The sequence below is a fragment of the Coffea arabica genome, chromosome 7c (genome assembly GCF_036785885.1).
Source record: "Coffea arabica cultivar ET-39 chromosome 7c, Coffea Arabica ET-39 HiFi, whole genome shotgun sequence".
Taxonomy (NCBI): domain Eukaryota; kingdom Viridiplantae; phylum Streptophyta; class Magnoliopsida; order Gentianales; family Rubiaceae; genus Coffea; species Coffea arabica.
The window spans coordinates 21666198-21682885 of NC_092322.1; the positions used below are offsets into that span (position 1 = coordinate 21666198).

General features: G+C 36.1%; 2 protein-coding genes and 1 long non-coding RNA gene across 4 annotated transcripts; 2 read left to right on the forward strand and 1 right to left on the reverse strand.

Moving 5' to 3' along the window:
• Nucleotides 1-3071: 3071 nt before the first annotated feature.
• Nucleotides 3072-6633, forward strand: LOC140010380 (uncharacterized). Of its 2 annotated transcripts, XR_011817661.1 has the most exons (4): nucleotides 3072-3206; nucleotides 5070-5146; nucleotides 5476-5537; nucleotides 6373-6633. It is a non-coding gene; the product is annotated as an uncharacterized lncRNA (long non-coding RNA). The 2 variants fall into 2 exon arrangements; XR_011817662.1 differs by lacking the exon at nucleotides 5070-5146.
• Nucleotides 6634-9419: 2786 nt separating this feature from the next.
• On the reverse strand, nucleotides 9420-13975 carry LOC140010601 (uncharacterized). Its single transcript, XM_072057903.1, has 9 exons — nucleotides 13882-13975; nucleotides 13551-13624; nucleotides 12960-13040; nucleotides 11187-11678; nucleotides 10715-10789; nucleotides 10419-10576; nucleotides 10009-10332; nucleotides 9699-9784; nucleotides 9420-9508 (listed from the first exon to the last, which is right to left on the reverse strand). Exons 1-9 carry the CDS (start codon nucleotides 13973-13975, stop codon nucleotides 9420-9422), a joined length of 1473 nt encoding a protein of 490 aa, XP_071914004.1.
• Nucleotides 13976-14677: 702 nt separating this feature from the next.
• On the forward strand, nucleotides 14678-15641 carry LOC140010602 (uncharacterized). The gene is made up of 2 exons (XM_072057904.1): nucleotides 14678-14984; nucleotides 15370-15641. Exons 1-2 carry the CDS (start codon nucleotides 14678-14680, stop codon nucleotides 15639-15641), a joined length of 579 nt encoding a protein of 192 aa, XP_071914005.1.
• The last annotated feature ends 1047 nt before the right edge of the window (nucleotides 15642-16688 follow it).

The following is a 16688-nucleotide window of genomic DNA, read 5'->3' on the forward strand; positions in this document are numbered from 1 at the left end:
GGAGCCTGATGAGCGAGTAGAGAGTAGATGACCACCTCAATTGAACATCTGTAGAAAATCACAGTAGAATTCAACGGTAGGAAGGAAAGACGGGACGACGAATAAAGGGGAGGAAGAAGCAGGTGCAACAGGCACAGTTGACAACCAATCAATTCGTGCCATGTCACCATCGTGCGAATCCCGTCTCGCCACGTGGAGGACGACGATACCTACGTGGCAAGGGGGCTTCCACACCTACTGGATCTTCAGTTCAGCAGTTTGACATTTTAATGGAATGAGTCTTACTATGGCATTTGAAATCGGACACTTTTTATAAACTGGAAGTCCAGGGCTGATCTTTGGAATGTCATTATTGAACATAATCCCTTCAATCTCCGATCCCATTCCACAAGGAAAATATTCACGAAATAATCAATTATGCATGCATTGACCTGTAGATAAAAACAGAACATGCCTTAATTATATGAAAAATATAAGAACCATATTAATGCGCTCTTTTAGCAATGAAATGCGTAATCAAGCAGTATGAAGAAGTATATATCATGGCAGCAGGGAGAAGACCTCTGAATCCAACAAAATAAACTTTCATTTTTTTATTGGCGGCGTTGCTGATCCAGTTAGCTGCTGTTTTTCTTGCACGGTGACTTTGTAGGTCCTGCCTTCAGAGCCAGGTAGGACATCTTTGATTGGGATAACTTGTTTCATTCTATAAATTTTTAGAAAACAGAAATAGAATGGAGAATTGGCAACAGCATTTGATTCTTCAAATCATAAACTAATAAGTATTCAATGGTACGGGTAATCAGACCTCATATATCGTGTGTTAGTCAAGCAAAATAAATCATGAAAGACAACATTTCTTGTTTTACAATTAACTTTGATGCCATCAGAAGTACCCGGAGCAATTAAAGCTTTATCTGCGGAAGAATTCCTAACTCTAGAGAGAGCAACATAAAGCTGTTCGTGAGAAAAGACAGGTTTACTGTGATAAATTTCAACATAGTCAAGAGTCTGACCCTGAGGTTTATTGATTGTCATTGCAAAGCATAAACGGACGTGAAACTGTGTCTGTATAAATGGAACACCATTCTTTTTGCTATCAAAAGTCCGCAAAGGAATTTTTGGAATGAAAACTTTTTCCCTTTATGAGGACCAGAGAAAATTTCCGCAGTAATTGTGAGCTCACCCAATTCTCTACAGATTAACCATGTGCCATTGCAAAGACCATCCGTTGGATTTACGTTTCTTAGAAGCATTATAGGACAGTTTTCTTTGCGTAAAAGTTCATGAGGAGGCAGAACTTTTGGGTTAAAAGAATTTAGAAAGTCCTCATAATATGTCTGATTTCTCTTATCAACAGTTCTATCACAACTTCTATATCTATGAAGATTTTCCGGAAATTTTGCAATCGTCATCCTATTAATTTCATCCACTGAACTATCTTTTGGACAAAGTACACATCTATTTATCATTCGATAAGAATTACAAGAGTACATATTTAAATCAGGAAAGACGATCCCAAATAACCTGGAAGAATTTACATGTAATTAGGACAAATAGTCAAAAATACACGGACGAAATGAACAACTCACTACAAGAAATTTGGTCATTAGTGACAACATTTCTCGGTGATGAAAAAAAATCGTCATAGAATGGTGTCCTTTAACCACAATACAGCAAGTTGTCACAATTGAGTCAAGGGAGCCAACACATCAGTGACGACCTTGCATTGTTGTCACAATTCGATTCCCGCCAGGAATCATGCAGAGAGCGGGAACTGCAATAGTGACGACTTTCTAAAAGTTGTCAGTATTAATAGCACTTTCTTTGACAACTTTGTAATTGTTGTCACTGATAACATTGTATAGCCTTTAGTGACAACCTAGTCTTGTCACTGTTTGATTTAAAATATTTATTACTTTTTATAACTATTACTCCTAATTTTTTGTAATTATTATGTGTTCTCCAATGATTTTTTATTGTTATATACTTATGAGCCTCCTTATTAGTTTAATTTTCTTGTATATGTAATAACTTCATTAGAATAAAAATAATTAAAAAATAAAAAATTCATTAGTGCAAATAAACTTGTGACTACTTAACTTAGAATGATTATTAGTTAATATGATATGAATATAAATAAGAGTTTTCAAATGGAACTAGTTATCGAAGTGGATAAATCCTAAACTCCATAGTTAATTAACTAGTACACATTATGTATTAGTTTAATTGTGCATTTTTTTTCTTATTTGAAGATAATGGATTAATAGTGAAGTTTTGTGTTGGATGTTAATTGAATGGCAGCTATTTAAAATGTGCTTTGTTAATTGAATATGCTCTATTTAAAATCTACTAAAAATTAATGGCAACCTAGGTTTGTTTTGCAAATTAGTAGTACAATAACTTCAAACAAAATCAATCGATAACATACATGGCTTATCAGTATAAAATAACTAAAGAGTTCATTTACAGTAACTGACTTTAAAAAACACTATATACAAACCAATAGACACAAATATATGGGAACTCGTAAAAATTAGGGGTGAACCATCTTTTAGTTTATGTCGGTCATATAAGTCATATGTTATTTAAAGTAGAATTTTTCATAACTAAAGACCTATGGTACTACTAGACTAAATTAAAAGAATGAAAGAGATTTAAGATATAATAATTTAGTTTTGCAATTTTGAGGAAGTGATATAAAGTTTTAACACCTGTATGAATTATTTGAAGTTATTCAACAAAAAAATATTTGAAGTTATTACCAAAAAAATTGAACTATTTGATGTTGAACAAAAGTACATTTACCACTTGTATTAATTTAACAAAAACTTGACTCCCATTATGAAATTTTTTGACAAAAATGTTAAAAGGTAGCAATTAATAATGTATTAGTAAAATTATACTTCAACTAAAAAAACTTGATTGAAATTTTGAGGAACTCAGTGAACCGATATTTCACTGAAACTATAAATAAACAAAGTATGTGAAAAATATATGGTGCGGGTCAAATGTGAAAAACAAACATTTTGTAACCCAATAGAAAAGCTCTCTGCTTTACACTCCGTTGGTCTCCCCTCTCTCACTTTACACCCTCAACAGAAACCATTAAAAAAAAACAATTCTCCTTTCTCCTCTCCATAGATCGATCATGTCTTTGTGATGTTGAACAGAAGAAGTACTCCACCAACTCTTTGCAAGAAAAGGTATCTCATGTCTCTCCTTCTTCTCCCCGATTTTTCCCCAAATTTTTTTGCCCTAATTATTTTTTTGCCAAAAATTTGTGCCCAATTTTTTTGGATAATTTTGAGTTACGGGTGAAATCATCTCCACTAGAATTATTTTAGTTGTGAATACCATTACTTCATTCTTTTTTATTGTACAAGATAAAGGTTTCAGTGGGATTGGTGGTGGATACGGGTTTGAGGTTGAGTTTGGGGACGAAGGTGATTATGATGTAGAGGGGTTTGTTTCTTGGAATGGGATGGAAAACGGGGACAAGAAGATGGGAATAAAATGAAGGGGGGAATTACAAGGGTGTGCGTAGGATAAAACAGGGAGCCCCCGACAAAGATTTTAGCAGTACGGACCAGACATCTCATTACTGGCACCCCCTTAATACCCTCTCACTCAAACCCATAAAGAATACCCATTTCCTGGTCACACTCCCTCTAGATTTAAGGGTTCCTTTGTTCTCTAGCTTCATCAGATTTGGGTCTAGGGAAACTTTCGGAATGTAAATATTCCTTAAATTATGGCAAGAGAATAATTTTATTGTAGTATAATCACTTTTGTATTCTTCCTGTCCGGCTTGGCGTTTGTTTGTTGAATGGGTTGGTACTTGTTAGCAGTTAGCAGCACTTGGGTTTTTGAAGAATTATATGATCCTTAAGATCGGTAGAAAATTCATTAATGTAAACCTCTCAATGTTAATGTTTACGTCTTTACGCGACGACAGGATAGTGATAGACTATGGGAATGAAACCTATACTCATGTCTGTCATTTGCTTTTAGTGTCTGCTTTGTGTTTACTGGGATGAAAATGAATGGATTTACAAACAGTTTTTCTTTTTCATTTTTGTCTTTTAAAGTACTCTCCTGAAGTAGCCTTCATTTATTTAAAACACCCTTTTTAAGTTTTAACACAAAATTACTACTCTTCCAATTTCTAATTATAAACAATATTATATGAATTCACTTCTTCTTCATGCGGTTTTAAACAAAAAAAAATGAAACAAGAGCTGGCCAATCGCATCTTGGCAAATTTAGTGATTCGTTAAGTTAGGTAAATATCCAAAAAACGCTTTACCATGACCAGTTGAAAGTGAAACTTTGTGAACTGTTGGATTCTTGTACGCTTTACATCCTAATTAGCTATAGTGATAGGAGTGGAAAAGATTTAAGAGGTGATTATGATGTAGATATGTCTATGAGTGGTTGCAAGTGAGAAAAATAGTGGGTTAAGTGGTGTTGGGTGGAGAGGGAATTGGGAAATCACAAGGTTTAGTGGAATTTTTTCTGATGTAAAAAATTCCCCTCTTTTCTTTTTTTTGTGTTGAAATTTGGTAAATTGTCATGGGAATTTCAAGAGAAAATCTCATCTCCATTCTCTGCACCATCACCGACGTTATGTCCATTCAGTACTCCATCCAATAGAGATCAAGTTTTGGTACATGAATGAAATAATTTATTATTTTTTATGTTTTTTAATAGTTCTTCAGTTTTGGAAGTGAAGTTCTGATTTCTTTAAATTGCAAGAGAAAAGTTATATTGCCTTTTTAAAGTTAGGTAAGTTACATTTGAACTCCCAATGTGCAACTAATGAAGTCAATAAAAGGTTCATGGCTGACTGTAATGCTAATTCTAGAGGCTTGCTTATGAACAACTTTTGGTTGCTGAAGTGGAGCATAATTCAAATATAATACAAAAGCCGCATGGGAAATTTGTATATATTGCACATCTTTTGCATTGGGAGTCGTAATTTTCTCAAGTTTTGTGGTTAGTTAAGGAGTATGGACTTTGTGATACTACTTTTAATTGCCTTGTATAGCTAACTATGTTACAAGCAGGTGTTTTTAGTTTTTGTGAGGAAATCATGATATTTAGATTATGGTATAAGCTGGAGACAGCATTTTCCTTGCCAAAGGTATACATCAAGCTTGATTTTCATTGTCCAAATTCTAGAGTTTATCTTGAATAAGTAGTTCTTTCCTACCATTTTTTTTCATATTTGGTGATGGACTACCTGAATGAATATGTAAGTTTTGACGATTATGTAGTGTTCTTGGAATATGTAGTTGTAACGTTATTAGGTACAAGTATAGATTAGTATCAAAATTAAAAGAAGGAAACATATGTTTTATATGCAAACATTTTCTTATAAGCACTACAGCTACCATTTTATTCATTGTCTTTGAGCTTATAATGCACAGTATCATTTCATAGCGACTTCATTGGTTTGTTATTGTCTTGCAGCTTATTATGCTGATGCTATTGGTCCTTGCTATGGAATTTCCAAATATTGTGATGTTTTTTGGGTAAGTATATACTCCTTTCTATCTATGTTAGACTTGTTTCAAATGGTTGGGTCTTGTCAACAAAGTTTATGTAAAAGTGACAATTATAACTTTGTTCTAGGAGACATTTGCATATAAACAAGCTACAGGTGGTCTCTAAGCTAACTAGTAGAAAAGAAATTTCATAATCTAGTATTTCATGACATCTTATGCAAACTTTTCTTGATAACTACTTACTTTTATGCTATTTAAGCTACTAGCATGTGATATTTGCTATTAGAACTTTTGAAAATTGAAAGTAGGTTGGTTAGTGAATGTACTGGTTCGCCTCATAGTCAAAAGCTTCGATTTATAGTGGAGCATCTTTTCCATTTTTTACACAGTTTCACTAAAATATTAGATGCATCATTTTATTATTAAAATCATTAAAATATTACCAATGGGCGCTAAGAATCTCTAGATATGTCGAATTTTATTTGTCATCAAAATTTGGTCTAGCGATAAACATTATGCATTTTCAATACCTAAAAAGTTGAAGTTGCTATGCATAATCTATAGAATGAACCATACAAATGCAGCCTATGAAGCCATAGAAGGAACACTGTTTGGTTCTTAATATGGTAGCATAAGCATATTAATTGTTTTGTGAGTTCTTAATAACGTAGTAAAAGTAAAAGAAGTGTTTCTTGAGCTCTAATGTTCTAAGTGTTTATCTCTTACTTTACCCTTATTTAGTCATTGTCTAGATTATACTTAAAAGGAATGATTTAGCTTATTTTCTTGCAAATTCTTTAGTTATCTTTATTGTTTCAAGTTTTTCTTATGACCTACTAATAATTGCAGTACTTCACTGCAGATATGTTGCTCATTTTAGCTTTTTGGAAGATCAGCAGCAGGAGTTGCCAATTCACTCAAGGACGATAAAGAAAATCTTATACTTAGGAAATGTCATGACAACACTTTTTTTTTTGGGACTTGGATTTGTTTTGTAAAGCTACCTCGACTTATATGTGAAATTTAGGCCAAATACCACTTATCAAACTATTTGTAGGGGGTTGTTGAACTTCATTATGATATTTGAATGCTTGATATGATATTTTGGCATTTCGTAATGCAATGGATGCGTTCATTTGCTAATTGTTAAGCATTGTCATTTTTTTCCATTTATAGATATAATTGTAGTAGGAAAATCTGACAAATTTCATGGTGATAAAATGTTATCACTGAATCAGAATTTTCCATTAATAACAACCTATTATCATAGAATTAAAAAGTGTTTAGTGACAACAAAAGTTGTCAGTAATTAGTCTATACCAATGACAATTACGGACCACTTTTAGTGACGACATTGCTTTGTATATCATTGACAAGATATTATGTCATCACTAAAATTACAATAATTACTGACGACATATGTTGTCAAAAAACAGTCCCATTCACTGACGACTTTTATTGTCGTCACCATATACTTTTACCGACGGGCCTTCAGTGACGACCCTGTGACAATTAGAAAGTTGTCAATAAAAGTCATCAGTGACGACTTTTTATTTTTTTGTGACAAAAATAGCCTGTCACTAAAGACCAATTTTCTTGTAGTGACTTATAATGCACTATATGATTATAACCTGTCAAGTGACTCTTCTTTGTTATGATAAAAAATAATATGAGGTGGAAGGGACATCTGACCATGTTCATCAACAAGTTCAACATCTTCTCCTACTCTAATAAAAAAAATTAAAAATGCTGGATCTAAGGCAGCTCTCATATTTGTTGCCAGTCGGTGCTTACGCATAAGAGACCATAAATATAACTATCGAACAGTCGATTTGATCGAATCTGACTCGCCTAGCTGTTCAATGATTGGCAGGGTTTGGCAAAAATCACCGCAAAAAATAATAGCTTTACCTCCAAAGGGTACATCAGATTCCATTATATCTGTAAGAAGACAACGAACTGCCTCTATTGTTTTCGTTTTTGCCATTGAAGCCATATCCTACAAGATTAATTTAGCATTAATAATCAGCATGGCAACACTGCTCTACTTACTTTGTTGACAAGTTTTTTGTTTTAAAAAATCCAAAGGAATCCTATATTTTTAGTGTGCAGTTCTACCACCAGATATAATAGGTGCTGCGACCCCAGATGTGGCAACTACAATTGCCACATATCCTTGTGAACGAAGAAAAGCGAGAAGCACTCGACATAAGAAAGTTTTACCCGTTCCACCAGGACTATCAACAAAAAAACTTGACCTTTTGAGCTGGATATTGAATCCATAATCAAATTAAATGCATGCCTTCATCCAGCATTCAATATTCGAGGAAGAAGCAGATCTTCTGGATCAATCGGGGTCGCAGTTTCACTTTTAATTTCTTTAGTCAGGGGCTCACCATAACCGGATGTAAAGGAATTTTCGAGGAAATGATAGTCATCAAGGTTTTTCCCATGTGTTCCAATGTTGAATTAATATCCTGAAGAACTTTCCTTTTCATCTCTATTGATGTGCAGTGTCGATGTGCGCAACTTCGTTAATCATCAGAAGATAGGTGCACTTAAAATGCTTGCCAAAGATGTTTGGGATTTTTTGGAGAACAATAAAACAGAAGCATTGCAAATAAAAACCTTAACAAATATGGCATCTGGAAATGAGGACCTTCATGTAATACTTCTTCTATATAGGAATCAGATTCCAATAATCCTAACTGCAAACAGGCTTCTCTAAAAAAGCTAGTTCCGTGACCCCTAACCATAAGTAAGTCATCAAACGACGTTGGTTCCTGAACATGTGTGAGTAAAAGTCTTATGTAGTACCTTTCTCCTTTCCTAGGTTGGACAGTTACCAGTCTACCTATGACCTTTCTACGACTCCTCTCTGACCATGTCTTTATTTTTGGAGTCCATAAAAAATGTTGCAGAAAATCTTTATATAAGCACTTCAAATTCTGAGCTGTAGCATTTGTTTTGTTCATTCTGAAAAACTCAGTCACCATAGTCTTTGAAAAATCAATTTTCCAACGGAAGGAAAGAACAGAGAGAATGTGGGGAAAACGTGCAAGGACCGCGAAGAGACAGTAATTTTTGAATGGGAGCAGCCTCAGAATGTCGAGAAAAAGAGAAAAAGAAGCGCGGAGAAAGCAACACAGTAGCAAAAACAAGCGGAAGGAAAGTCGAACGAAGGAGACAGGAGAAGGAAAATCTAGCACGAGAAAGATAAAATACGGATTGGAAACAACACCAATAAGTGGCGGAGAAAAAAAAGAAGGAAGCAGGTTAGAGCCGGTAAAGAGGAGCCTGATGAGCGAGTAGAGAGTAGCTGACCACCTCAATCGAAAATGTGTAGAAAATCACAGTAGAATTAAACGGTAGGAAGGAAAGACGGGACGACGAACAAAGGGGAGGAAGAATCAGGTGCAACGGGCACAGTTGACAACCAATCAATTTGCGCGATGTCACCATCGTGCCAATCCCGTATCACCGCGTGAAGGACGACGATACCTACGTGGCAAGGGGGCTTCCACACTCACTGGATCTTCAATTCAGCAGCTTGACATTTTATTGGAATGAGCCTTACTATGGCATTTGAAATCGGATACTTTCTATAAACTTGAAGGCTCGGGCTGATGTTTGGAATGTCATTATTGAACATAATCCCTTCAATCTCCGATCCCTATCCACAAGGACAATATTCACGAAATAATCAATTATGCATGCATTGACCTGTAGATAAAAACAGAACATGTCTTAATTATATGAAAAATATAAGAACCATATTAATGCGCTCTTTTAGCGATGAAATGTTTAATCAAGCAGTATGAAGAAGTATACATCATGGCAGCAAGGAGAAGACCTCTGAATCCAACAAAATAAACTTTCATTTTTTTACTGGCGGAGTTGCTGATCCAGTTATCTACTGTTTTTCTTACACGGTGACTTTGCAGGTCCTGCCTTCAGAGCCAGGTAGGACGTCTTTGACAAGGATAACATGTTCCATTCTGTAAATTTTTAGAAAACAGAAATAGAATGGGAAATTGGCAACAGCATTTGATTCTTGAAATCATAAACCAATAAGTATTCAATGATACGGGTAATCAGACCTCATATATCATGTGTTAGTCAAGCAAAATATCTCATGAAAGACAACATTTCTTGTTTTACAATCAACTTTGATGTCATCAGATGTACCCGGAGCACTTAAAGCTTTAACTGCGGAAGAATTCCTAACTCTAGAAAGAGCAACAGAAAGCTTGCCGTGAGAAAAGACCGGTTCACTGAGATAAATTTCAACATAGTCAAGAGTTTGACCCAGAGGTTTATTGATTGTCATTGCAAAGCATAAACGGACGTCAAACTATGTCCGTATAAATGGAATACCATTCTTTTCGCTATCAAAAGTCCGCAAAGGAATTTTTGGAATGAAGACTTTTTCCCTTTATGAGGACCAGAGAAACTTTCCGCAGTAATTGTGAGCTCATCCAATTCTCTACAGATTAACCGTGTGCCATTGCAAAGACCATCCGTTGGATTCACATTTCTTAGAAGCATTGTAGGACAGTTTTCGTTGCGTAAAAGTTCATGAGAAGGCAGACCTTTTGGGTTAAAAGAATTTAGAAAGTCCTCATAATCTATCTGATTTCTCTTATCAACAGTTCTTTCACCACTTCTATATCTGTGAAGATTTTCAGGAAATTTTGCAATCGTCATCTTATTAATTTCATCCACTGAACTATTTTTTGGACAAAGTACACATCTATTTATCATACGATAAGGATTACAAGAGTACAGATTTAAATCTGGAAAGACAATCCCAAATAATAACCTGGAAGAATTTACATGTAATTAGGACAAATAGTCAAAAATACACGGACGGAATGAACTACTTATAATGCACTATATGATTATAACCTGTCAAGCGATTCTTCTTTGTTATGAAAAAAAACAACCATATGAGTTGGAAGGGACATCTGACCAAGTTCATCAACATGTTCAACATCTTCTCCTACTCCAATAAAAAAAGCTGAAAATACTGGATCTAAGGCAGCTATCATATTCGTTGCTAGTCGCTGCTTATGCATATGAGACCATAAATGTAAATATAAAACAGTCGATTTGATCGAATCTGACTCGCCTAGCTGTTCAGAAACTAGCAGGGTTTGGCGAAAATCACCGCAAAAAATAATAGTTTTTCCTCCAAAGGGTACATCAGATTCCATTATATCTGTAAGAAGACAATGAACCGCCTCTATTGTTTCCGTTTTTTCCATTGAAGCCTCATCCTACAACATTAATTTAGCATTAATAATTAGCCTGGCAACACTGCTCTACCTACTTTGTTGACAAGTTTTTTCTTTTAAAAAATCCAAAGGAATCTTATATTTTGAGTGTGCAGTTCTACCACCAGGGATGATAGGTGCTACGACCCCAGATGTGGCAACTGCAATTGCCACATATCCTTGTGAACGAAGAAAAACGAGAAGCACTCGATATAAGAAAGTTGTACCCGTTCCACCTGGACTATCAATAAAAAAACTTGACCTTTTGAGCTGGATATTGAATCCAAAATCAAATTAAATGCATGCCTTCATCCAGCATTCAATTTTCGAGGAAGAAGCAGATCTTCTGGATCAATCGGTGTCGCAGTTTAACTTTTAATTTCTTTAGTCAGGGGCTCACCATAACGGGATGTAAAGGAATCTTCAAGGAAATGATAGTCATCAAGGTTTTTTCCATGTGTTCCAATGTTGAATTAATATCCTGAAGAACTTTCCTTTTAATCTCTATTGATGTGCAGTGTCGATGTGCGCAACTTCGTTCATAATCAGAAGATAGCTGCACTTCAAATGTTTGCCAAAGATGTTTGGGATTTTTTGGAGAACAATAAAACAGAAGCATCGCCAATAAAGACCTTAACAAATACGGCATCTGGAAATGAGCAGCTTCCTGTAATGCTTCTTCTATATAGGAATCAGATTCCAATAATCCTAACTGCAAACAGGCTTCTCTAAAAGAGCCAGTTTTGTGACCTCTAACCATAAGTAAGTCATCAAACAACGTTGGTTTCTGAACATGTGTGAGTAAAAGTTTTATGTTGTACCTTTCTCCTTTCCTAAGCTCGACAGTTACCAGTCTCCCTATGACCTTTGTACGACTCCTCTCTAACCATGTCTTTATTTTTGGAGACCATAAAAAATGTTGCAGAAAATCTTTATATAAGCACTTCAAATTCTTAGCTGTTGCATTTATTTTGTTAATTCTGAAAAACTCAGTCAACATAGTCTTTGAAAAATCAATTTTCCACCAGAAGGAAAGAACAGAGAGAATGTGGGGAAGATGTGCAAGGACTGCGAAGAGATAGTAATTTCTGAATGGGAGCAGGCTCAGAATGTCGAGAAAAAATTGAAAAAGAAGCGGGGAGAAAGCAATACAGTAGCAAAAACAAGCGGAAGGAAAGACGAATGACGGAGAGAGGAGAGGGAAAATCAGGTGCGGGAATGATAAAATTCAGAGTGGAGACAACACTAATATGTGACGGAGTAAAAAAACAAAGAAGCAGGTTAGATCCGGTAGAGAGGAGCCTGATGTGCGAGTAGAGAGTAGATGACCACCTCAATTGAACATCTGTAGAAAATCACAATAGAATTCAATGGTAGGAAGGAAAGTCGGGACGACGAATAAAGGGGAGGAAGAATCAGGTGCAACATGCACAGTTAACAACCAATCAATTCGCGCCATGTCACCATCGTGCCAATCCCGTCTCGCCACGTGGAGGACGACGATACCTACGTGGCAAGGGGGCTTCCACACCTACTGGATCTTCAGTTTAGCAGTTTGACATTTTAATGGAATGAGTCTTACTATGGCATTTGAAATCGGACACTTTTTATAAACTTGAAGTCCAGGGCTGATCTTTGGAATGTCATTATTGAACATAATCCCTTCAATCTCCGATCCCAATCCACAAGGAAAATATTCACGAAATAATCAATTATGCATGCATTGACCTGTAGATAAAAACAGAACATGCCTTAATTATATGAAAAATATAAGAACCATATTAATGCGCTCTTTTAGTGATGAAATGTTTAATCAAGCAGTATGAAGAAGTATATATCATGGCAGCAGGGAGAAGACCTCTGAATCCAACAAAATAAACTTTCATTTTTTTATTGGCGGCGTTGCTGATCCAGTTATCTGCTGTTTTTCTTGCACGGTGACTTTGTAGGTCCTGCCTTCAGAGCCAGGTAGGACATCTTTTATTGGGATAACTTGTTTCATTCTGTAAATTTTTAGAAAACAGAAATAGAATGGGAAATTGGCAACAGCATTTGATTCTTCAAATCATAAACTAAAAAGTATTCAATGGTACGGGTAATTAGACCTCATATATCATGTGTTAGTCAAGCAAAGTTTATCATGAAAGACGACATTTCTTGTTTTACAATCAACCTTGATGTCATCAGAAGTACCCAGAGCAATTAAAGCTTTAACTGCGGAAGAATTCCTAACTCTAGAGAGAGCAACATAAAGCTGGCCGTGAGAAAAGACAGGTTCAGTGAGATAAATTTCAACATAGTCAAGAGTCTGACCCTAAGGTTTATTGATTGTCATTGCAAAGCATAAACGGACGTGAAACTGTGTCTGTATAAATGCAACACCATTCTTTTTGTTATCAAAAGTCCGCAAAGGAATTTTTTGTATGAAAACTTTTTCCCTTTATGAGGATTGCGCCTGATTCTTTCTCCCCTTTGTTCGTCGTCTCGTCTTTCCTTCCTACCGTTTAATTCTATTGTGATTTTCTACAGATGTTCGATTGAGGTGGTCAGCTACTCTCTACTCGCTCATCAGGCTCCTTTCTTCCGGCTCTAACCTTCTTCTTTCTTTTTTTACTCCGTCACATATTGGTGTTGTCTCCACTCCGAATTTTATCTTTCCTGCACATGATTTTTTCTCTCCTCTCTCTTTCGTTCGTCTTTCCTTCCGTTTGTTTTTGCTACTGTGTTGTTTTCTCCCCGCTTCTTTTTCCCTTTTTCACAAGACATTCTGAGGCTGCTCCCATTCAAAAATTGCTGTCTCTTCGCAGTCTTCGCAGTCCCATTCAAAAACTATGTTGACTGAGTTTTTCAGAATGAACAAAACAAATGCTACAGCTCAGAATTTGAAGTGCTAATATAAAGATTTTCTGCAACATTTTTTATGGACTCCAAAAATAAAGACAAGGTCAGAGAGGAGTTGTAGAAAGGTCATAGGGAGACTGGTAATTGTCGAGCCTAGGAAAGGAAAAAGGTACTACATAAGACATTTACTCACACATGTTCAGGAACCAACGTCGTTTGATGACTTACTTATGGTTAGAGGTCACAAAACTGACTCTCCTGGAGAGGCCTGTTTGCAGTTAGGAATATTGGAATCTGATTCCTATATAGAAGAAGAATTACAGGAAGCTGCTCATTTCCAAATGCCATATTTGTTAAGGTCTTTATTTGCAATGCTTCTGTTTATTGTTCTCCAAAAAATCCCAAACATCTTTGGCAAGCATTTGAAGAGCAGCTATCTTCTGATTACAATGAAGTTGCGCACATCGACACTGCATATCAATAGAGTTTAAAAGGAATTTCTTCAGGATATTAATTCAACATTGAAACACATGGAAAAAAAAACCTTGATGACTATCATTTCCTCGAAGATTCCTTTACATCCCGTTATGGTGAGCCCCTGACTAAAGAAATTAAAAGTGAAACTGCGACACCGATTGATCCAGAAGATCTGCTTCTTCCTCAAAAATTGAATGCAGGATGAAGGCATGCATTTTATTTGATTCTGGATTCAATATCCAGCTCAAAAGGTCAAGCTTTTTTATTGATAGTCCAGGTGGAACGGGTAAAACCTTCTTATGCCGAGTGCTTCTCCCTTTTCTTCGTTCACAAGGATATGTGGCAATTGCAGTGGCCACATCTGGGGTCGCAGCACCTATCATCCCTGGTGGTAGAACTGCACACTCAAAATATAAGATTCCTTTGGATTTTTTAAAACAACAAACTTGTCAACAAAGTAAGTAGAGCAGTGTTGCTAGGCTGATTATTAATGCTAAATTAATCTTGTAAGATGAGGCTTCAACGGCAAAAACGGAAACAATAGAGGCGGTTCATTGTCTTCTTATAGATATAATGGAATCTGATGTACCCTTTGGAGGAAAAACTATTATTTTTGGCGGTGATTTTCGCCAAACCCTGCCAGTTATTGAACAGCTAGGCGAGTCAGATTCGATCAAATCGACTGTTCTATGTTCATATTTATGGTCTCATATGTGTAAGCAGCGACTGGCAACAAATATGAGAATTGCCTTAGATCCAGAATTTTCAGCTTTTTTTATTAGAGTAGGAGAAGATGTTGAACCTGTTGATGATTATGGTCAGATGTCCCTCCACCTCATATGGTTATTTCTCATCATAACAAAGAAGAGTCGCTTGACAGGTTATAATGATATAGTGCATTATAAGTAGTTCATTCCGTCCGTGTACTTTTGACTATTTGTCCTAATTACATGTAAATTCTTCCTGGTTATTTGGGATCGTCTTTCCTGATTTAAATCTGTACTCTTGTAATCCTTATCGGATGATAAATAGATGTGTACTTTGTCCAAAAAATAGTTCAGTAGATGAAATTAATAGGATGATGATTGCAAAATTTCCGAAAAATCTTCACAGATAGAGAAGTTGTGATAGAACTATTGATAAGAGAAATCAGACAGATTATGAGGACTTTCTAAATTCTTTAAACCCAAAAAGTCTGCCTCCTAATGAACTTTTACGCAAAGAAAACTGTCCTATAATGCTTCTAAGAAATGTGAATCCAACAGATGGTCTTTGCAATGGCACACGATTAATCTGTAGAGAATTGGATGAGCTCACAATTACTGCGAAATCTCTGGGTCAGACTCTTGACTATATTGAAATTTATCTCAGTGAACCTGTCTTTTCTCACGGCCAGTTTTATGTTGCTCTCTCTAGAGTTAGGAATTCTTCCGCAGTTAAAGCTTTAATTGCTCCGGATACTTTTGATGACATCAAAGTTGATTGTAAAACAAGAAATGTTGTCTTTCATGATATATTTTGCTTGACTAACACATGATATATGAGGTCTGATTATCCGTACCTTTGAATACTTATTAGTTTGATTTGAAGAATCAAATGCTGTTGCCAATTTCCCATTCTATTTCTGTTTTCTAAAAATTTTCAGAATGGAACATGTTATTCCAGTCAAAGACGTCCTACCAGACTCTGAAGGCCGGACCTGCAAAGTCACCATGCAAAAAAAAAACAGCAGATAGCTGGATCAGCAACGCCGCTAATAAAAAAATGAAAGCTTATTTTGTTGGATTCAGATGTTTTCTCCCTGCTGCTATGATAGCCATGAAAGATAATAAAACCTAGAAAATGGGAAAATTTACGGGTTCTCACACTCTCTCCCCCTTAAAAGAATTTCGCCCTCGAAATTTCTTACCTTAACTCACGAAAAGTTCATGGTACTTCTTTCGTATTTCTTCTTCCACTTCCCAGGTAGCTTCCTCTACCCCATGGTTTCTCCACAGTATCTTCACTAACGGAATTTGTTTGTTTTTGAGCTCTTTGACTTTCCGGTCAAGCACTTGGACAGATTTTTCTTCATAAGCAAGCGATTCATCCACGTCGATCTCCTCTGGTTGTAAGATATGGGAGGGGTCGGGATAGTACTTCTTGAGCATCGAGACGTGGAAGACGTCATGAATTCTCGAGAGACTTGACGATAGCTCTAGTCTATATGCTACCGCGCCTATCCTCTGCAGGATCTTGTAAGGTCCGACGAACCTCGGTTGCAATTTCTTTCCTCTCCCCGCCGTGACACTCCGCAACGGTGTAACCTTGAGGAAAACACGGTCTCCAATTTCAAACTCCAAGTCTTTTCTTTGGTTGTCTGCGTAGCTCTTTTGTCGGCTTTGAGCAGTTTGGAGTCGTTGCCGTATCAACTTGACCTTTTCTCGAGTCTCTTCCATCCATGGAATAGTGGTTATATCTAATGCCTTCCTCTCGCCAACTTCATCCCAGTAGATCGGTGATCGGCATTTCCGTCCATATAGTGCCTCATATGGAGCCATTTGAATAGACGAATGGTAGCTGTTGTTGTACGCAAACTCTACTA